The sequence below is a fragment of the Porites lutea genome, chromosome 10, assembly GCF_958299795.1.
Source record: "Porites lutea chromosome 10, jaPorLute2.1, whole genome shotgun sequence".
NCBI lineage: Eukaryota > Metazoa > Cnidaria > Anthozoa > Scleractinia > Poritidae > Porites > Porites lutea.
The window spans coordinates 31,731,906-31,754,663 of NC_133210.1; the positions used below are offsets into that span (position 1 = coordinate 31,731,906).

Genomic DNA, 22,758 nt, shown 5'->3' on the forward strand with positions numbered 1-22,758 from the left:
TTCGATCATACCCTCTCCATTTATCTCTGTTGTCTGTTTTCAAGCAGAGAAGCACAAAAATAACGCCTGATCTCAGGTTACTCCAAGATGTACTATCAAACCCCCTTAAAAAGAGAGTTTGATAGTACATGTTGGAGCCCTTGTTAATTTTAATGCCAGCCTAAGATTTGCCACCATACGACATATTTGAAATACTGACACCAATTAGTCCCCTCGCAGCCGCCTGGAACGGAGTCAGCAAAGCGGGAGACTAGGCACCAAACCATGGAATAAAAAGGTGTCGCTATGCATTTATATATAGTATACCCTGTAGAAATTGTATGAAGTTTTAGATCTTCGGAACCAAAGAGAAACGTCCCGCAATAGAATTTAGGGTGTGCCTAAATAAGCTTTGTGTGGTGTGGGACAAAACCGAATTATCTTTTTCTCAGTTGGATTTTCCAGCTGGTAAAATGGTATCGTATTCAAAATTTAAGGAGCGTCATCTCGCTCTGTCATCCTTGAAACACAATATTGCGGCTTTTCTAGGCAAACTTGAAATAGACGCCTTATCGCGTCACTACTTTTTTAAAACAATGGTCTGTTGTTTCATCACATGACCAATCATGCCAACAGTACAATGCTGCTGACTCATTCCCTTTGGACGTACCGACATTAATTTAATTACTGCAGCATACTTGCCCGAAGAATCCATACCATCCACTGCACTGATCTTCAAACAAAAGCATATCACTTTTGGCTCTCAAACAAAGGTTTGTTTTTAGATATCGTGTTTAAAAACATGATATTTATATTTGGGATTTAAAGGCATTATTCACTTATAAATTTATAAATATGCGGTGTGTGTGGCTGTTGAAGTGTAAAGGAAAGGTATAGTCCTTTCCAAGCTTGGTCTAAAAGTGCTCGAATTGTCATATTATCTGTTCATGCCTCGAAGAGGCGATTTTAAACTCGGATTCGACCGTATGGACGGGTTACAATATCCCCCTTGACTGGCATTTTAACTCTTTCTGCAAAGTCACGGCGAGGAGGTCTAGCCTGATTCTCAGACGTCCGAGAGGAGAAGGGACCGCGAACAACCTCGGACGTCTGAGAATCAGGCTACGAGGAGGTCGGGATCGGAAATCGTTCTTCATAAACCAATTAGTGCTATTACTTATGAGTATTCTCCTCGATTTTCTTAGTTCTGGGTTAAGTCATATCCATGACTTAAGAAGCGGACTTTGTAGGGTGAAATATTTCGCCCATAAATATAATTGAAAGCAATAGACTTCAGGAGGCGCGAACGTGAAAGCATGAATGCTATTTCTAGTTATTGTCGAAAAATATGTCATGTCGCTTCTGTCCAGGCCACTAGTCGGTTAGCGTCTGCAGTGTTGTTGGCAGTGGAGTGAACCTAGCAAACTGAACAAACGAAGATAAAGTAACAAAGCTAAGAAATGCTGTGTTTCTAACTCTTTCGCTAAAATCGCGTGACTTGTGGCAAAAATTTACAAGATTCGCGTGAATCAGAACATTCCAGACGCCGCCACGGATGAAGGCTCCACCTACAATTCAAGAGTAACTTCTCTCTTGCCTCATCCATCAGTTTTTTCTTTCTTTTTTAGTGTCTTTAACGGATTGTCACTTAGCTTCAAGTTGGAAAGTTTATAAAAGGAATTTTCTGCGCGAAAAATGAACAATTCTTGTTCTCCTTAAAGACTTCTTTAATAATCTAGGCTTGTAGCTTCTGTTTCGCGTCTGAACACTCAGATCCATCTATGTGGTCCGAATAGAAATGTAACAATTTTAAAATGAAGTAAAAATGACTGATCTACACTAAATTGTGCTCAAAAGTCGCGTGATTATGCGTTAATTGGAATAGTGTATTGTCTTTGGATATACATATCAAGTGTTCTATTTACATACATTATTCATTTTCAATCATGATCAACAACTGAATTGTAGCAAAGGAAGCACGTATTGTTTTGTGTAACTCCTAGCGGGCACCGTAAAAAGAATTATGCCGCTCCATTTTTAGACTTCCTGCTAGCCTAACAGCTCGTCTTTCTGAAGCATCGCACTTCAACCACAGGTTTGTTAACGCGTGATTTTCATCTTCTTAGTGTTTGAGACATTTCGCCCAAACATGAACAGAGTGTTACGAAACAATCAATCATCACTTAAGAAGATCAATCAAATATCAATTCAATCCAAGTCGATAGTTTTCTTGTTCACATAAGTATTTTCTCTTCCATTTTTAGTTTCTTCTTTCACGATTTTCAAATTCTTAAACTCAAGTCAAAAGGAATTTGCTAACAAGTCGGACTTCATTAGTGAAGTCGTCAAGGTATGTTGACGATGGCGTCGTGTCTTGAACTTTCAATTTGATTTCTGTTTTTTCTTTTGAACACACAGCACTAACGTTGTGTAACCTGCGTTCGAAATGAAATAAAGTAATAACAACGTAAAGCAAAATAGACTGATCTACTCAGTCTAGATTGATTATCCTTATTGTGTAGACCCTAACATCAACACAATGCCTTTCAATAGAGGAATGCGGAATCCTTTTGAATAATAATCAATTGCTCCTTTCATAGGAAAGAATAGCGTTACCTGACTTCGAGAAGGGACGACGCTCTGAGCTTTGGTTTCTCTTACGACTTCCCCCAAGAGTCTACAGGTTTGTTTTAGATTTTTATACTTCCTAGAAATTTTCAGCCATTCAGAGCTATTACTCACGGTCAGCTTTGTTTGGAGTGTCGCAATCGATTCTTAGCCAGGCTGTGTATTTATGCTATCTCCACCCAGAGAACTGCAGGAGGATTTTGGTCAAAACAAATATGCCTTGAAGGCTGCAACGAACGTATTATAGTTCCACCTGACACTCAGAGAATCAAATCTCCCGGTTTTCAAATTGCGGTCACTTCATACTTTAATTCAAGGCCGAACATTTCTTCATCTTATTTCGCGACTTCGCGTTCCTGATGACTTAGGCCACACCCATGTAAGAGACCGCGAACCCAGTACAGACAGTACAACTTTCTGTAAACAAGCTCCGTATTTTTAAGCAGCTTAAACGCGTACGTTCCTCTCTTCTTCTGAGGTTCAGATATGCTGTAATCATCTGCACTTGGAGAGAGCCCCGTTTTTAATTTTACATTGTACATTCTTAGGTTTTAACTTAGAGAGAATAATTTAACCAGACTACAAGTACATGAGCTGGTGGCTGTGCTCATCGAAGAATCATCTGAAGAATCAATGACACAAGATCATGCAGTTTGCAACAGTGATCTCTAACATTCTCTAACAGGAATAAGTGTCACTGGGAAGCCGGCTCACATAAAATACGATTTTATTCATAACTATGATTTAGTTGACATCTCATAATGACAAAATTTGCCCCTTTCAGAAATATTCTTAAGTTCTCCTAGATGAAAGTCATGTTAGACTGTGAAATTTCGACACCATATGATCACGCCAGAAGCTTGCTTTCCACTTAGTGTAAAAGATCAAAGAGTGTTTTTTTTGTTATAGGCTAACTTGCAGTGCACTTTTCAACAGGATTTCAAGGTCTTTCATACAATCAGGCAGCCAGAAGCAAGTGCTGATCAAGGTATGATTTCCATTCCTACGTTTTTATCCGGTTTATGGTTAAACTCCTGATGTCTTCTGAAAACTGGGCGGGTTTTTCAGGTCTTTAAGAATATATGATTACGTTCAAGATGCAAAATTTTTCAGTGTCAAGAGAAGAGTAGTTAACAAACTAACGGATTAAAAAAACTCGATCGGGTCAGTATAAAACTCGTTAAAGTGTATTACCGGAGCTGACGCTTTATATAAATAGAATCATGTGTTTCATTGTAACGTCGTTCGAGAGTCATTCCATCTGACATAAGCGCATCGGTTCAATTGCCCTCAAGAGTTCAGTGATAGATATAAACCACGAAAACCAAGTGAGTATAAAGCTCTTTTGATATAAACTGCTTAATTTCTTAAGATGAAACTGATACAGAGAAAGAAGATAATGGAAGCAGTCTAACTATTGCAGCGCTCCTTAAATCGAGTGATTTCCAGGTTCAGCATGACAGCATGACAGTTGTATTTAAAAACCGCTTCTCATTTTTCCTGATATAAGAATTATTGTAAACTTTCACAGAAAGTTTGAAGTATCGAGGACGGGAGTTCAAGGACCTCTTGCCTAAATTGACAAGATGGAGCTTTCTGAACAGCTTTTTGCAAAAATGCACAAGATTCTGCGCACGGCGCTCAAATAAATAATTTTTCGGGTTAACCGAGCGGGTACTGGGGCTATTCGAAGTGAAGATTTCCGAAGACATCCAGGCTTCAAAAGTGTTCTATTTCAGTCTGTTTGTAAGGTAAGTTTCCCTCCCTGATTTACATGTAAGTCGTGAAGAAAAGTAATTCCGTAAAAGATGTTCAGGTCTTTCTCCCTTTGGTTAACATTTACAGTTTGTCTAGCTAACAATATAGCTGATTATATAAGGAACTTTCTTCCAGATCGTGTGCACAGGAATGTGATCGTGATGTCCACTCAGTGAAATCAACGTCGGTCATCTGGGAAAAGTAAGCTTAATCTTACTAAGATGACTTTTATTAATAGGCATTTTCTTGTAAAAGAAAAGGTTGTTGCTGGTGGAAATTTTTTTCTCTCTGTTTGATGCTCACAAGACAAGTTTTATCACTGCTTTAATTTAGGCACTGCTGTGTGCCGCCAAATTATGTTCGCAAAGACCATTTGATATCTCTTTCAGTCAAATCGTGGAATCGTAGTGAAATGAAAGTAGAAAAAAAAGGCAAGAGGAGAAGAAGTAACTGCAGGGATCACTTGTGTTATTTGAGGTTGAATCAGAAATATTAAAATCACCCGTTTATACGTAAAAAGGTTTTAAGTGCATGATATTTTTTTCAGCTTTGTAGAGCAGTTACCAAGATACTGAAGATGTCACCACCTGATAACACAAGATTAAAGTTATCCTCCTGAATGTAAGTTTATATTCTTTGTGACATCTGCTATTAGTGTGTTGATGTAGATATGATATATCTCTGAACCAGATAATTATTTTGGGCAATTGCCCCTTGGGGTAGGGGGGGGGGGGTACTTCCTATAATGGCCTATAGGAGGACGTTGTGGTCAACACCCTATAGGCGCTCGAGCTACCCTATAGCACGCTGCAGTTGTCAAAATGTGATTGGCGGTCGTAAGGTGGCAGGGGGCAAACAATGATTGACAGGTTAAGCAGATGCAAGTGTACTACAGTGTCAGCATGGTTAATTTCTGCATGTTAGATTTTCATCAATAAGCATGCCAAGAGACTTAGAGGAATGAGAATGTTCAGATTAGAACATTATTTATATTTAACGAAGGGAGAGAAGGTAAATAAATTATAAGCTTTTGCCTTGAGCCATTTAATTTGAAGTCAGTTTTAGTCATATATCGAACATTAATTTTTTTTTTGATAAGCCACTGAGCATTTAATGTTGAGCAAGTCTTCATTCAGGAAAGTCTGAATGGAGTGGATATTGCCATTCAAATAAGTCAGATGGGTATCATCAACATACATTCTTTGTTCAGAATGAAACAGACAATAATTGGGCAAATCATTGATGTATACACTGGACGAAAAAACGGATTTACTAATGTTTGCGAAAGGTGCAAATATGTGGTAAATTTGGAGCTCCAAATTTGCATTACATTTGCGCTGTCGGCTAAAGTGTGGGCAAATACATATATTTGCTAGATAGGTATTGATACGCAAAAGTCAAGTAAATGTAATGGTTTGATACAAATTTGATACATATTTGCAGCATGGGCAAATCTTCAACATTTCTACCAATTTACTCAAATTTACATCCTTTGCAAAAATGACAGTTTTCACTGTACTTCAAATGCAGGCAAAAATATTGCAAAACCCCTAATTTGCACTGGTGTTTGCTCTTGTTTTTCCAGGATACCAAAAGAACACTTTTGCATGTGGTTTACTCGTATTTGCCTTAAGAGCAAAAACAATAAATTTCTACACATTTGGCTGTATCATAAATTTGAACATTTGTTCATAATTATCCATATTTGCAAGGGGAGCAAATATAGTGAACGGCATAACATTTGCTGACTGTCAAAGGTGATGTGCATGTGACATTTCCTATATGTTTGATTCGTTTTGTGACTAAAGTAAATTTCCAATCTCAACTGTAACATTACATTGTTACAATAAAATTTTGTACACGCTGTGAGACTCCGCCCAGAGGTCCAACCCCCTACATGCATCTTTCCTGTTAACTGTTTTATATGCACTATCATTTTAATATAAAGTAATCAGAAACCAGTTACTTTTTTTGACAATTTTACAGTCACAAATTTCTTCTGTTAGTCTTTTTACAGAACGAATCAAATTTGGTCCAAAATAAAACGTTCTGTGGATTTCAAACTCAGGGTTGTGATTATTCACTTGTATATAATTTCCTCATGGTCATTTAACCAACAAACTTAATTCAAATTAAAACCAACAATTTAACTTTAACCGGTATTTGTTGTAGTTTTGACTGCCCACCTAGAGATGACCGCATCTCGATGGTAGGCTTCCTAAAAATGACCACATTTTGAAAACCCAACAGCCAATACTACAACAAAATATGGTGAAACTGCTCACAATTTTATTTGAAAATTAACTCAGCCAACAAATTTATGAAAGGCTAATTTTTCTTACTCTGTTGTTTGCAACCCTGAGTTTGGGTTTCACTGATTTTTTTGTTGATTTTGACTTTTACTGTTCATTAAGTACTACCCATTCAATCCGAAAAAGTCATAGCATTTTTGCTGGCTAAAATTCACCTGAATCCTGGTTATTTGATCTTGGGATACAAGGAGCGGGCTTGTGGCTTCCCAAAAAAATTCTGATAAAGAGAGGGTCTTTATATACAGGAGCTATCGGTCAAATCCCACCCGACAAAGCCTCCCCCCCCCCCCCATAAAAAATGAACAGACCCCTATTGGGTTACAGGAGCTCTGAGTTGGCCTTGGATCATGAAAAGTTTAAAGCTATAAAGAAAAAACTAAGGCGGTGAAACAAATTAACATGCAGCATTTATCCTTCCAGGCTTGGTTGCTCAAAGCTGGGTTAAGATAACCCAAGGTTCGTACGAAATATGAACTCAGATATGAAAGTTTCAAAAACAAATTGATTTGAATTCCTTTTGTCTACAATTTGGTGACTGGATACGTAAAAAAGAAAAGAACAAATTATCTGACCAAATGCCTTTGATTAAAAGGGAAAAAAAACGCGGGTTAAAATCTAACCCTGGGTCAGTGCTAATCGGTCTTTGGAACAACTGGGCCCCGGTCTTTTTTAGGGTCCAATAATTCTAAATCACATAACCACTTTGAAGTGAGTCAATGATACACAACCTGGGAATGTGTTGCATTCCTCTTCTGTCATTTGATAATAATAAAGCCTAGGGTCGTACAACGGGCAAGGATGTCCGAGTACTAAAACTAGAAATTCAAAATCATACAGTAACTGTTCTATACCGTACAGATCGAGGGCCCACACTACCTCCCCTTTATTATACAAGTAAATACACAACAACAAATCTACTGGACAAAGGTCCAGTAGTCAGATCATTTACTGTATTTTTTGTACATCATACTAAAAAATCAAATTTGGTCCAAAATAAAAAGTTTTGTGGATTTCAAACTCAGGGTTGTGATTATTCACTTGTATATAATTTCCTCATGGTCATTTAACCAACAAACTTAATTCAAATTAAAACCAACAATTTAACTTTAACCGGTATTCGTTGTAGTTTTGACTGCCCACCTAGAGATGACCGCATCTCGATGGTAGGCTTCCTAAAAATGACCACATTTTGAAAACCCAACAGCCAATACTACAACAAAGTATGGTGAAACTGCTCACAATTTTATTTGAAAATTAACTCAGCCAACAAATTTATGAAAGGCTAATTTTTCTTACTCTGTTGTTTGCAACCCTGAGTTTGAGTTTCACTGATTTTAATGTTGATTTTGAATTTTACTGTTCATTAAGTACTACCCATTCAATCCAAAAAAGTCATAGCATTTTTGCTGACTATAATTCACCTGAATCCTGGTGATTTGATCTTGGGATACAAGGAGCCGGGTTGTGGCTTCCCAAAAAAAATTCTGATGAAGAGAGGGTCTTCATATACAGGAGCTATCGGTCAAATCCCACCCAACAAAGCCTCCCCCCCCCCCCCCCCCCCCATAAAAAATGAACAGACCACTACTGGGTTACAAGAGCTCTAAGTTGGCCTTGGATCATGAAAAGTTTAAAGCTATAAAGAAAAAACTAAGGCGGTGAAACAAATTAACATGCAGCATTTATCCTTCCAGGCTGGGTTGTTCAAAGCTGGGTTAAGATTAGCCAAGGTTAGTACGAAAAATGAATTCAGATATGAAAGTTTTAAAAACAAATTCATTTGAATAATTCCTTTTGCATACAATTTGGTGATTTGATACTTAAAAAAGAAAAGAGAAAATTATCTGACAAAATGCTTTTGATTAAAAGAAAAAAGAAACGCGGGGTTAAAATCTAACCCTGGGTTAGTGCTAATCGGTCTTTGGAACAACTGGGCCCCGGTCTTTTTGTCGGTCCAATTCTAAATCACATAACCACTTCGAAGTGAGTCAATGGTACATAACCTGGGCATGTGTTGCATTCCTCTTCTGTCATTTGATAATAGTAAAGCCTAGGGTCGCACAATGGGCAGGGATCTCCAATTACTAAAACTAAAAATTCAAAATGACACAGTAACTGTTGTATACAGTTACAGAGGGCCCACACTACCTCCCCTTTACATAAAGTAAATACACCACAACAAATCTACTGAACAAAGGTCCAGTAGTCAGATCATTAATTTACTGTATTTTTTCTACATCATAATATTATTATTAAAAAGCTAACAATAACAAGGCCACCCACAGTACCTTAAATTTGGTCCAAAAAAAAAAGTGCTGTGCATATCAAAGTCAGGGTTGAGATTATTCACTTGTACACAATTTCCTCATGGCCATTTATTCAAGGAACTTCACATCAAAACTGACAATTTTGTTCTTACCGCTATCTTGATGGTGAGCCTCCTAAAAATAACCACATTTTGAAAGCCCAACAGCCAATACTACAACAAATGGTGAAATTGCTTTGTATTTCATATAATTTGTGAATAGAAACTCAGCACAGACATGAACGAATAATTTCTTTGCTGCTCTTTACAACCCTGATTTTGAGTTCAATATGATTTGTCTTTTTAAACTGCTCAAACAGACTGGCGAGATTTATATCAGCCTTCACTCAACAACATTAACATGGTGCATTTCTTCACGTAAACCTAAACTTCTTAGACCAACGGGGTTTACACCTTCAATATTTTTATACCCTTTTCACTAAATGAGTCGAATTTTCATAGATTTATTTAGTAAAGGAATTCACACAGTAAGATAACTTTTTGATTTTCCTTTTTAAATAGGAATATGATATTCTATAATTGCTTGACAGAAAAAAGGTTCCAGCTAAAAATTTGTTTTGAGCAGTGACAGAAGACATGAAACAGTAAATCTCAACTTTGGATCTGTCTGAAGGCATTTTCTTTGCCCTTCCACAAAATGTCTTTCTACTTTCACTCTGCCACTAACTTTTGCCATGACTTATTAATGCCAAGTGAAAACATAATATCTGAGGCATATTTCTGAATCTATATGTCAGTGCTAGTGAGCAGTGATGGACTGCTGTTTTGAAGGGGCATCCGATAGCAAGATAGCCTTTCGAAAATCAATGAGCATTGGGTGGTACATATTGTTTACCTCTGTAAGAATAATGCTGTCACTCTCTTCTCTGTGGGGAAACCTCTACGAGTGCAAATGTTCTATAGCTTCACACAATTTCAGTACATTATGTTCCCTGCAGAACACTGTGAAAGGGACATGGATTTACTTAGCAGGGCATGGCACAAAGTACAAGAAAAATAATATTGTAAAGATGCTAAAAATATAACACAAGGAAGTACACGTGAGGTTTCTTTTTTGTGACATTTACCCCAAACAGATGGGGTATTGATGGATGGGAGCATTCAGTATATAAGCTTCACTTCTGTTATCTTGTGAAGAGGAAAAATGATTACTGTAAATAAATTGACACCGACTGGAATACCCCTGTAGCATTTCTTCATGCACAGACCACAAACAGCTTCTCCATGTTGAACCTGTATTTCATTGACCTCTTTATCTTTTGGAGAGTTCAGGTGATGCAACTCAATTTCAAGAACATTGGAAATAACTCCTGTACCACTCCAGGAAAAATCTGAAACAAACGTACAAAAAAGTCACTAAACCCACTAAAAATAACTGGTAATTCTACCTTTATTGAAAATATTGTGAAATTAAATGAATTGTGTTATTTGTGTTGCCATTATCTTTAAGGACATTATAAATACACATGTGGCACATTTTAGCATTTTTGACCTTTGGACTCAGCTTACATTGTACAGCTGTATCATTATAAATTATTATAAACAAAACAACCTTGTATATGAAAACATGACAAAACAAAACAGAAAAAAATGACAGTAACGCATATAAAATAAAGGCTCCACCCTACCCCTGTCAAAATCAATGGTACATGTACGGGTATTACGCTCAATATGTCAGTATAGCGCCAGAGGAAGTATAAATTACTCAAGCAATTAATATTGAGCTACTTCTGCCAAATACCAATAAATTAGCATTTTAACATTGCATAACTACATATTTTGCTGACTTAACACCACTTAAATTTTTCAACAAGGCTTTTTTCAGCTGGATCACTATCATACGCACACGACACGCGTGCACATTCATGTATGGATGCAAATGTAGTTTATTCCCGGTTATAACATAGATGTGGCAGTAGAAGCACGATATACAAAGCAAAATACATCGACTTTACCTTTTAAATTTCGAATATCCTTGAGAAAAAATCCAGCAACATAGGCAATCTCTTCCTCCCGCCAAATCGCCAAAAGACCGCGCGCCCTATTTCCCAAGCACTTGCGCCTCAATGGTGCTGGTCAGCGTCAGTCTGCATAAGCGTTCGAGAACGAGGCACAACAATTGAAATCCAAATTTCGTCGACCGTTACCACGTTCCATTGCCATCGATTTGCCATCAGCTTTTACTTCATACGTTTAACGCCATATTTATCAAGAGTTTTCGAATTTTCCTTCTCTGTGGGGTTGACTGTCGAGTATGGAGGAATCGGCCAGTCTTATTTGTTCGAATTTATCGCACGAATGTGTCCTCGAAGAACTTATAAAATAATCGCTCGACCTCGAGGGAACTGCATACTTATAGACCGTTCGACGAAAAGGAAATTGCACTTATGCACACCATGAAAGACATCTAGATAGCTCCATCGGCGACGATCAAGTAGTAACGAGTGGATCCAAGAAAAGCAGCCGTTAGTACTTAGTACATAGATGCTGTTAGCAGACATTGTAAAACTAAGAAGAGGCAGGAGAAATGCAAGGACAAACAAATGCTGAGGGAGCAACTAATCGGGAGTAAAAGAAATGCTCAGTAAGTATAAGAAAGTTCATTGTTACTGTTAAGCCATTAATGATGCTATTTGAGAATACCTACATTTGCATTCCCAATACTCAGTAATCAACAAGGACTCACCCCTGGCCTACTCCTGAAACTTTATTTGTCCTGTTGTTTTAAAAAATACTGTAATCTTTTATTTGGTTGTTCTCTTCAGATAAATGGTCTTGGAAATTTAATAAGAATTGAAGCAAGTGTTAATTCCCCGCTAAGGCCAAAAATAACCTTATCCTCTAGTGCCTACTTTCTCCAAAGGCTTTTCCAAAATTTAAAAGGGGAGTAAAGGCAATGACTGCCATGGTGCTGAAAACATAGAGTAGCTAGAATTTAGATCATGGTACCCTGCTTTCACTGATTTTTTTTTTACGATCACCCTATGTAATGGCCTGAAATTCATCCGATTAGGGATTCTGGAATCCGGGAAATTTTTGCTTATGGAATCCAGAATTTGGGCAATTTTTGTTGTGGAATCCTAAATTCTGAGCTTTGAAACCTGAAATACAGGTCAAACAATTGGAATCCAGAAACCAAGTAATCCACTGAAAAAGGTTCCGGAATCCGCAGCGTGGAATCCAGAATCTAAAACTACCTTGGATTCCCTCATATGAGGCAATTATAGTATAATTAAACTTTTGTTCCCAAGATACACTGTAAGTGATGGCAATATTGCAGAAGAAGCAGGTCCATGAAGTTTTAAGTAATATGTCAACAATGTTGTTATGGTAGTGATGTAGTGGGACACTCACTATAAAATTAATACAATGATTTACCTGGAGTCAATTGTCTTGTTACAAAAGGGTTTCTCGCATTCATTTTTTCATTTTGTTTTTTGCTCAAAGAAGGTCTTAGTTTTAACAGGTACAGTGTAATCAGGATTATGATGACCGGTTGGGGTTAGATTTGAGACATGAAAGTTACGAGCCAGCAATTTGTTTAAACTAGTTAATTTTGATATCAGTTAACTCAGGAAATAAGTAAGTTTAGTCACCTACTGTGACTGCAGCCAGTAATAATTCATGTAATATCTAATAGCAACCTTTATGCTATAAAAGGCTAGAATATTTAGACAGAAAAGGACAATAGTATTTTTCATGACAACCATCTACAGCTTTAGTTTCAATATTAATGGTCTCAATTATGTATAATTTCTGTTTGTTGCAGAAAAAGCTAAAGAGACAACCCTTTTCCAGTCAACCTCTATTTCGAAGAAGGATTGTTGTAAGTTCAAAGCTTGTATAAATGTGGAGTACATGTCTTCAGAGCAAGGCAATACAACCAAGGAGATGACAAATCCGAGAAAAGTGCTTTGCAGGAGGCCTCTAGCATGGAGGAGTCAACAACTTAGCCTGTAAAAACCTCTTTGCCAAGCTGAACAGTAAAGTAAAATTGAAACAGTCACATGTAATCCGGTCATTACTCAATGACAATAGAAAGGAGGAATGGCTTCTCCTCAGAGCAGGAGGCACCAGATAATGCTCCTGAATTTGCTTTGTGATAAGGAAATATAAGTTAATCCAATGCTCTTAAAAAAATTCCAGATTATTTATGACTGGTCATACTTACAGGTACATGTACATGTAGCTCTGCAAATACAGTAATCCTTTAATCACTCTCTGTTTATGACACTGTTTTTTAGAAAAAGATAAATCTGTGTAAACAATACAAATCCTGATGGTGTTGATTTGTCCTGAGAATTCTGGTGGCAGGTAGATCAAATTGGTTGATGTGATAAATTTTTCATTAGAATCCTTTGGCTATTGTTTGCAAGTAATGTACCAGTCAGCAGTTTAAAAAGGCCAATTAATGTACAAATGTTTCTTTTAAATCTATTTGCTTAACTGCAGGCATTTGAGTTCTGCTGGCACCACTTCACAGTACATGTGTACCGATTACAGCAATTGCAACTGACCTGCTTGAACAAAAAACAACACAAATTTAGGCACATCCTGCTTTTTGTCATGATTTAGTATGGAATTTTGCAAAGGATTGCAACATGACTCAAGAAAAAGAGTAATGAGAGACAGCCGTGTAGTTATTTTGCAGGCTAGCCAGATCAACCTTTTGTACTACTAGTACGTGTATACTGAATTTAAAATAATTATTAGCTTCTTTCATTGGGACCAACTACAGTGACAATGGTAATGTTGACATGCTGTGGAATACTTACAGCTGGTCATTACTTTAATGACCCTCAATTTTCTTAGAACAGGGCAAGTACTAGAAGCTCCGGCTGGTACTTCCTCTAAGAGCATATCCAATAGTATACAGGAACCATTAGCAACAAAAATGAAGTTAAAGAAGTCTGATCTGAATTTGAATAGCTACAATGTACCTAAACTATTTCTTAGTTTGCTAAATGCTATAACCCAGTTGTTATACCAGCAAAAATTGGAAACTGGTAGCAAGAATTAGGCCTTTCATTCTCATAGAGCCTAAAGAAAAAATGCCACCAGAATCAAATTTTGTTTAATCTGTAAATAGCAATAAATACAAAAATACTAATTATTTATTAAAATGGGTGTCTTGAGAGTTACATTGAGTTGGAACAGGATTTTGTCCTTAGATGCAAAAGTTTAAGTAAGAAATAGTCTTGTCATAAGTAAATATTGGTCCAAGCTAAGGGTAAAAGGATTTTTAACCTGTTTCTAAGTTGCAAAAACCTTAACAACTGAAATAGGTTTGAGGCAACTCTGAAACACCTACAGCTGTATGTAGAATATCTTACACATTTAGATGAAGAACAATTTCCTTATAATATTAATAGTTAGTAATGATCTGATAGAGCATAGAGTGGAGACAAGTAAACATCAACGAACTGTAAAATTGGTAATTAATATGAAGAGCTGTATGTACAGCTGTATACTGTAGTTTGTAAAGTCTGTTATAATGTGCAAGCCACTTTGGTATATGGAATAAATCATTTGAACATTAATGGGAGGTCACTGCTAGAATTTCTTTCAGTAACTTTAAAGTTTGAAGCTATAAACTTCAAGATTAATTATGGCCACTTGTTAGGAACCTGAAGTGAGCCATGTTATTATTAAAAATAATTTAAAAATTTTATCGCATTTGCTACAACCCAAGCAAACTTGTTTAAACCTTCGAAGTTGCATTTGCTACTTGAGAAAACATGCTCAATTTTATGGGTTTGATGACATTTGCCAACCAAATTAAAGTCAGAATTTGATTACATTTGCTACCTGAGCGAAAAATTGTACAATAGTAACAGTTTGATCAGATTTGCTGCTTAAGCAACTTTGTTCAAAACTTGACTTTTGACCACATTTGCCGCTACAAGCAAAATTCTGTGTTTGATCAAATTTGCACACCCTAGAAAATTTGTTCAAAGTTTAGGTTTGCTAACATTTGCTTCGTGAGCAAACATGTTTAATACAAAGAGTTTGGTTACATTTGCTATGCAAAGCAATCTGGTTTAATTATGAAAATTTGATCACCCATGATAACCCAAGCAAACATTGTTCAAATTAGATACTTCGCTCACATTTGCAAAGCCGCGTAAAAGTTCTGAAAATAACAGGTTTACATGCTTTTACATCTAAAGCAAAAGCTGTGCAAAACAGCAGATTTGCGCTATCATTTGCGTAATGTGCAAATATAGTTCAAAGAAACATATTTGCCTACACATTTGAACCATCTGCAAATGACCCTCAAATCCATGGCTACCCATTATCTTTGCACCAAGATGTAAATGTTGTGCAAATGTGGCATTTACCGTCATTGCTACGGATAGCAAATCTAGTGCAATATCAGTCTTTGCTCTTGCGCAAAATTGTGCAAATGTGGTATTTGCTACACATTTGCTGTAATTTGGCTACCCTAGTGAATCCATTTTTTCGTCCAGTGATAGCAAAAACAGTAGAGGCCCTAATATTGTCTTGGGGAATACCACACATGAGGATGCAACATTCTGAAAGGAAACCATTGACAAGACATTTCTGAGTATGATTATGTTAAAAAAGGAGGAAAAACATTTATGGGTAATTAACAATTATTCCATGAGGGCGCGCTGGATATTAGATGATAGATAGCCAACGAGGCGCGTAGCGCCGAGTTGGCTATAATCATCTCATATCCAACAAGCGCGAGTGGAATAATTGTTTTATTAAAAACGTCCGCAAAATCTCGTTGAATCTCCCCGACTAGAACAAACCGGAAAAGACAAGGGACTTCCGCTATTCACATGTCACACGTCTATCAAAACTGTCAACGCGCAAACGGACTCGCCCGGACTGCATGAATGAAAAATCAAAACAATGTAGCAATGAACGTTATATTTTAAAAAACTCATCGGGATTCTAGGATTTTACACAGAAGAACAGCTAAAAAAACCTGGCAGATAATATGTGAAGGAAAAGAATTTCTAAGTGACAGCCGTCGAAATTACTGTGAATTTGGATTTTCGGTGCAGTTATAAAAGTAAGAACAACGGAGAAAAACTATTACCTCGGTCGCTTGTTATGAAGTTGTTTGAAGCCACAAGCTGGTTTTGCTGAACGAGAAAAGAAGCTATACTGCCGCCTTGATTGCTCTAGTGAATGGCTGCATAGCCTGTATTTGTAGCTGGTTACTTGTGATTTATATTCTTGATGTCGGATAAACAAGCCGTAGGTATCTATCGGCGAGTGACTCGATCGGCGAATGGCTTCGCGATCATGAAGAAACAACACTTGTCTTCTTTCAAAGCTGGTCAAGGTACTTTAGTTCCATGTGTTTTCATGTGTTTTTCGACAAACTTTCAAACAAGCTCTTGTGGCTTTTTTGTTTGTTTTTGTCTTTTTTCTTTCGAGGAAATTGCATTTCTAGTATTCTAAGAAATGAATTATTTGCTTCGGGCGCCGTTCTATCCTTCGCAAAAAAAAATCTCAGCTAGCTTCCACTTTTAAACTGACGCGTACACCGACCATATATGGAGAGCATGGTATAATAGCTCGTATACCATAACAGCTAAGCCAATCAAAATGCTAGAATTGCATTATCCAATGATTCAGTTTTTAATAACACCTGATATACCACAAAGATGTAATTTAGACAATAGGATATATCATGATCGACTGTGTCAAACGCTTTCTTAAGGTCAAGAAAAGCAACAGCGTTAACGTTACTTATATCAATATTACAGGCCGAACTATCAGCTGCCTCTAATAAGGCTGTAACTGTTGAATGGAGCACATGGAATCCGAATTGGTGCTTAGACAAAATATTATGATGGGATATTCAGGGGTTTCAATAAGTTTTTGCACAAGCGGGTACTTAAGAGTAACAGGCGGGTACATTTGCCGAAGGCCCGAAGGGCCTTCGACCCTAGGGGGGTCCGGGGGCATGCTCCCCCGGAAAATTTTGAGGTTTTAGACTCTCGCAGATGCATTTTCATGCATTTTCAGGTCTTTTTTTGTTGCTTTGTTGTTTCATTTTTTTGCTCCCAAGTCAACTAATTTAAACAAATTTAAAGAGAATTATGTAACAATAAAGTAGTCACAGTCAACTATTTCTATTGAGGTGCTACTTTTTAACACTTTCACAACTGTATCTTTAAAATGGTCTAAGTTTAATGTAGTTTTAGCTCAGGGTAATCCTTAAATCAAAAAAAAATTTACTCTATTCTATAGAGAAACATGGTTATATTTTAGTCGCATATATCATTACAAAAACACAGAAGCAACTTAAACTGTATGTAACTGAGTGTCTTATATCACTTATATCAGTCTGAAGCCACTTAATTTAAGACTTGATTTTCAAGACTTTCAAGAGCCGAGCCTTTTACTGCTTGAACACTTTTCTACCAGATTTTAACCATAACAAACCTTCTTGATTATACCTACTGGAACATAATTTTACAAATCACTTACTTGCAGAACAAGTCTTACTTAAAAGTCATGTCCCAAACCTAAATACGAGGTGGAATGTCGGAAATCTCTTCCACTGTTTATATTGTAATTTCAAAATATACGATTACGAAAGAAAGCACGAGTCCCTAGAATAACGATCGAGTGCTTAGTATTCATCTTCACTTTCGAAAGCAGAATCATCCGAATCATAACTTTCTTGGTGGTCTCCAAGTTTAAAAGCTTCAACAGCAGCTTCCACCTCTGCTTGCACACTTGCTTCTTCAACTTTTTCATCTTCCTGGACCTGGATATCGGTTTGGACAGCAGAGTCCACAAGAATGGTTTGAACTTCACCCTGCGAGTTTCCACAAGATGTGCCACCTGGATTTGCAGATGGAGGGAGTTTCCTTCTTTTCTTTGCGTTGCTCCAGGCCTCAACAGCTTCTTTAACAAGTTCCTGTGCTTCACTGACAAGTGGTCCGTTGATGGAGATATGCAGCAGCGCCTCCAACATCTGATTAGTCATACTGCTACGGAGTCGACTCTTTACCCTCTTAACGGCACTAGCCCCTCTCTCGGGCCATGCATTTGACATAGGAAGAGAAAGAATGATTTCTGCAATCCACACAAGCTTAGGGTAGAAGTGGCCATATTCTGTACGCATGGAAAGTAGCCTCTTCAGACTCCACTCAGTTGGGGTGATGTTGTCAAGTTCCTGAGGAATCTGCGCTTTCCACAAAAGAAGATCGTATTTTAACTTCTCCCACTCTGCTTTCACTTGCTGCTGAGCTTCCTTGTCACCTGGAAAGTAGTGGTTTGACAATGTGCCGATTTCCTTTGACCCATAGCTTGAAAACTCTGCTGTTCCACGGTTTGGAATGGCATTTGCATTAAAGATGGCAAATGCACAGACCACTGGCATCGCATCCTTGAAACGAGAATCAATGTTCTCCTTGAGGGCTTGCGTGTACTTCTTTAGAAGGTTGCGAAGAACTTGTATCTCGTGGTCATTGCTTTTAAACTCACAGGTACCGAGCCGTCCATTCTCCTGAATATCAATCTGAAGTTGGGTAATGGGGGTTTCGTCTTGTGCTATCTTCGTTAGCTTGTCAGTAGTGTAGGTGATAGCTGGTAGGATATGGCCAAAGTTGACGGTACCTCGCTGGAATACTCTGCTTAATGCAGCAAGCTCTGGAAGGACAGCCTTCAAAATATATATCGTACCAATAAACTTAAAGCTCTTCATTTTGGACAGCAGATACGTCGCCAAGCCATCTTTTTCATCTGCGAGATTTATAGCCTGTATGATAGGAACAAAGTCTTCATACACTCCATCTACAGCATTGCTTGTTGACAGCCAACGTGTTCTGCAAGCTTTCCGCACCTTTTTCGCCACAACAGACCTTGCTTTTTCCGATAGCTTCATCCTGCGCCACGACTCTTGTGCTTTCACCAAAAGAGCAGTCCGCTTAGGCGATTTAGCAAAAAACTTCCAGAGTTGCAAAAGGACTCCTTCGACTTGTGTGATGTATTTTGTCTCATCACTCGCACCAGCACAAGCAAGGGCCAGTCTGTGACAGACACAGTGCACATTAATTAGCTTGCTGTTGATTTGCTTCAGTCGGGCAGCCACACCTGTTCTTTCGCCAGTCATTACTTTGGCGCCATCGCTTACTAGGCTCATCATCTTCTGAACGTCAAGTTCACATTTGTCCAGATTATTAGAAATGCAGTTAGTGATTGTCTCAGCATTGGCGGAAGAGGAGCCCTCCAAAACATTGTCGACGAAAAGGAATTTCACCATAGCCTCTCCATCATCAGAGACATACTGAGCAAAACCTATCAACTGTTCCATGACCGAAATATCCGTTACCTCATCAACTAATAGACCAAATGCTTTTGATTTCCTAAGCACCTCAACCACTCTCTGCTTCAGTACTCTGCCTAGAGTCAAGAAAATCTCGATAGTTGACCCAGCGGAGCGATGACGAAAATGCTTCATGTTTTCAAGCCCAAGCATTTGGAGAAGTGTGAGAAGTGATAGAAACTTCTTGTTGGCCATCTCTTCTTTAGCCAACCAGTATACCGACATAAATGCATTCTGTAGGACTTCATCTTTGCTCTTGACTTGTTCTTCGACTTCTTTGTGAAAAATTGACACTCGGCTGAGCATCTCTGCCTGAACAGCTGCTGCATGCTGAGCACTTTTTGAATGATCTTTTAGAGCATCTGTTTTCAGGCGCTGTGCAGGTATGAGGTTATATACTTTGCTGTTGTTTTTCAGGTTTGCAGTATTGTGCTTCTTACACAACAAACAAAACATCCCCCCTTTCTCATCACCTGATTCCTCCTCGTAAATCACCCACCACATGCCAGTACATGAATCAAATGACAAGTTACCATCTCTTATCCACTGGTGCTTGAAACGGTCTCGTTTTAGGGCGGAATTTTTTTTCTGCTCCCTTTCAGTTAGGCTGAAACAATTATTTTTATTACAAGTGTAATAACTGTGGACGATTTCCGAAGGCCCGAACAGCTTCAACACAGAATCATGATCACAGAAATCGATGCTTGTCTCGCTTCTAGCGTAGGATGTAGCGGGTTTTACAACATCTGCTACACTCTCACCTGACTTTGAAGATGGAAGGGGCTTTTCTTTCGCTGAGGTAAGTGACTGACTGATTTCACTATCTAATGAACCACTTTCTGCCGAAAAAGAGATCAGTTCGCCGAAGTAAGACACAACACAAGGCAAGTAACTGAACATGATACATTTTATTCAATTCCATCGACGAACGATACACAATATATTGGCGCAAAAACGAAGCATAATATTAACATTTGAACGATATAATCACAGAAGGTTTTTCCTTTCAATATCCTCAACTAACCTTGGGAGGAATCAGTCTCGTTTGACCTCTTTTGTTTTGAAACTGGCGTGAAATATGCAAACAACGATTGTCTTTTGGCCGCCATTAGTATTCACACTCTGTCCCAGTTCCCGTCGATTTCAGCTGAGTGCCTTGCACATTTTTTTTGACGTAGCTTCCGAAGCGATGTTTATTACATGTTTTGCAGACTTTGCTTCAACTTTCATGGGCCAGAAGGCTTGGAAGATGCCAGAATGTCTCTTCTTTTTCATTTCCTTTTGTTTTCCTATAAAATAAAACCTATTTTGCCAAATCTTTGGGCAAGAATTCGAAGCTGAGATGAAATTATCTAATTACTTGACGTTCGTGTGAAGGCTCCAAGCGGGTAATCGGCCCGTTACAAGCGGGTAGATCTACCCGCTACCCGGCTACTATTGAAACCCCTGGATATTATAGATAATTCTTCCAAATATTTTGCCAGTTATAGAGATAACTGATAGTGGACGATAATTGTCTATGTCGCTTCTTTTGCCACTCTGTTGAATAGAGGAGTAACCCTTGTGGACTTACAATCATCAGGAAATATACCATTAGCTAAAGAACTTGATTAAATATAATTGGAATATGAGGTGCAATTAAATCAGCCAAATCAATAATAAGCTGACTAGATATTCCATGTAAGTACCTTTACATTTATTCAGTTTTTTAAAAAGAGACAACACCTGATTACTATCAGTGGGGATAAATTTGGAATCTTTCACTTAAAGGCCGGAGATATTTAAATTCCTGAAAACTGGGGCCATTGCTTAAAGGTATTTTGCATGCCAGTTTTGGGCCAATTGTAGAGAAGTGATCATCTAAAGCATTTGACAAAGCGGTTGAATTAGTGATAGATTAAACTCCATTCAGACTTTAAAAATAGGCCATTTGCACTAAGAGGTCATGTGACATTGGTTTTTATGAAAATGGGTTACATCTTAAACAAAATAGTAGTGATTTGGTTTTTCAAACCCGCACCATTTTCTTAAAATGGGTTAGTTCATAGCTGGTCATGCGATCAGGTGATTTTTAAAATTATGAATTTTTCTTTTTGAACACAAATTTTGAACTTAAACTTCAAGGAAATTGTTGAAAAGATGATGTGGTAATATTTACTGCACATCTGAGTGTAACTATCAAACGTTTAGCAAGATATAAGCAAAAAATAGTTTTGGCCACCATGTTTGGGGGCAAGAGTATGCCCTCCAACATGGCAGTCATTACGAATCATACTACTTTGATGAAAAATCAAAGTGCCATAAAATATCTCCCTTAAATGCGTTTCCTCTAAAATTTTGAGCATATTAGATAATTTTTATGTGCTTGTCAGTTTTTGGCATCAGCAAGATTCCAACTCATTGTTTAAAGGAAGCATTGGTCATGTGACCTCTTAGTGCAAGTGGCCTATTCCTTAACAGAAGACTGCTGGATTTATGAGAAGTAAGCTCATTGATGACCTGCCACGTTTTATGTGGGTGGCCGTCTGAGATTCGCTTTTTTTTTTTTTTTAAATAATTCATTAGCCTGATTGATTTCAGCATATTTGACTTTGTTATGCATTCTTTTAAAGCAGACCCAATTGTGCAGATCATTGGACCTAATTGCTTAAAGTGCCTTATCAGCAGTTAAAAAGGAATCATGCAAAGTTCTAAACTAGGTATGTGAAAGGGGTCCTACCATATTTTGTCAAAAGAAGGAAAGGGGTACCTTTTCTGTCAAAATGGTATTTCATAGCTGGGTAAGGGAGGGGTTGGACCTCAGGGGGAGAGCCTTTTTGTATAGAACTAATTGTTGAGTGCCCCTCGCCCAGGGGCAATGCATGGTGTTCTTGTAGTAATTTGCAATAATAAATGGCTTCAAAATAGGATTATATCTCATCTCTACCATCTTTTTATTACTTTCAGGATTTTATGTCAGATGAATTAAACACATTAACTATAACTTATATGGTGTGAAGCTATCAAAGGAGAAGGTAATTTAGCTGAGTTTGTTAAGTTGATTGCAGTAATTAAAATAGTAAAGGGAGTTAAGATTGTAAAGCTTTCTTGCATCACTAGAGTATCATACCATTACCTTATTTTTAATTTTGATGCATTCATTAAATAAATACTATTGATTACAGTACACAGTAGAAAGGTACAGGCCAGAAACTGTCAACATTCCAAACATTTTGTGCATAATACTAGAGTATACCATTGCCCTAATCACAATTTTGTATGAACCTCTGTTATGTGGGTAATCTTTTAGAGCACGGGTAGCTTGCAAATGAAACTGAACGCAGGGTTGTCAGAACAGCAACAAGAAGATTTATTCCAAAAAATGAATGTAGTTTCCTCAAGGTAAATTTCTACAACAGCTCATAACTCAATAAACTTTCAAGGCCTCCGCCAAC

General features: G+C 37.7%; 1 protein-coding gene and 2 long non-coding RNA genes across 4 annotated transcripts; 1 reads left to right on the forward strand and 2 right to left on the reverse strand.

The window, feature by feature from the left end:
• The first annotated feature begins 655 nt into the window (after positions 1-655).
• On the forward strand, positions 656-22,024 carry LOC140951202 (uncharacterized). 2 transcript variants are annotated; one of them, XR_012167261.1, is made up of 7 exons: positions 656-752; positions 2,244-2,329; positions 2,580-2,662; positions 3,544-3,595; positions 4,501-4,566; positions 4,913-4,986; positions 21,937-22,024. It is a non-coding gene; the product is annotated as an uncharacterized lncRNA (long non-coding RNA). The 2 variants fall into 2 exon arrangements; XR_012167260.1 differs by lacking the exon at positions 656-752 and having other exon boundaries at positions 2,168-2,329.
• Positions 9,699-11,045, reverse strand: LOC140951193 (uncharacterized). The gene is made up of 2 exons (XR_012167259.1): positions 10,959-11,045; positions 9,699-10,334 (listed from the first exon to the last, which is right to left on the reverse strand). It is a non-coding gene; the product is annotated as an uncharacterized lncRNA (long non-coding RNA).
• Positions 17,589-20,586, reverse strand: LOC140951074 (zinc finger protein 862-like). Its single transcript, XM_073400296.1, has one exon. It carries the CDS (start codon positions 20,222-20,224, stop codon positions 17,624-17,626), a length of 2,601 nt encoding a protein of 866 aa, XP_073256397.1. The 5' UTR covers positions 20,225-20,586; the 3' UTR covers positions 17,589-17,623.
• Positions 22,025-22,758: the final 734 nt, after the last annotated feature.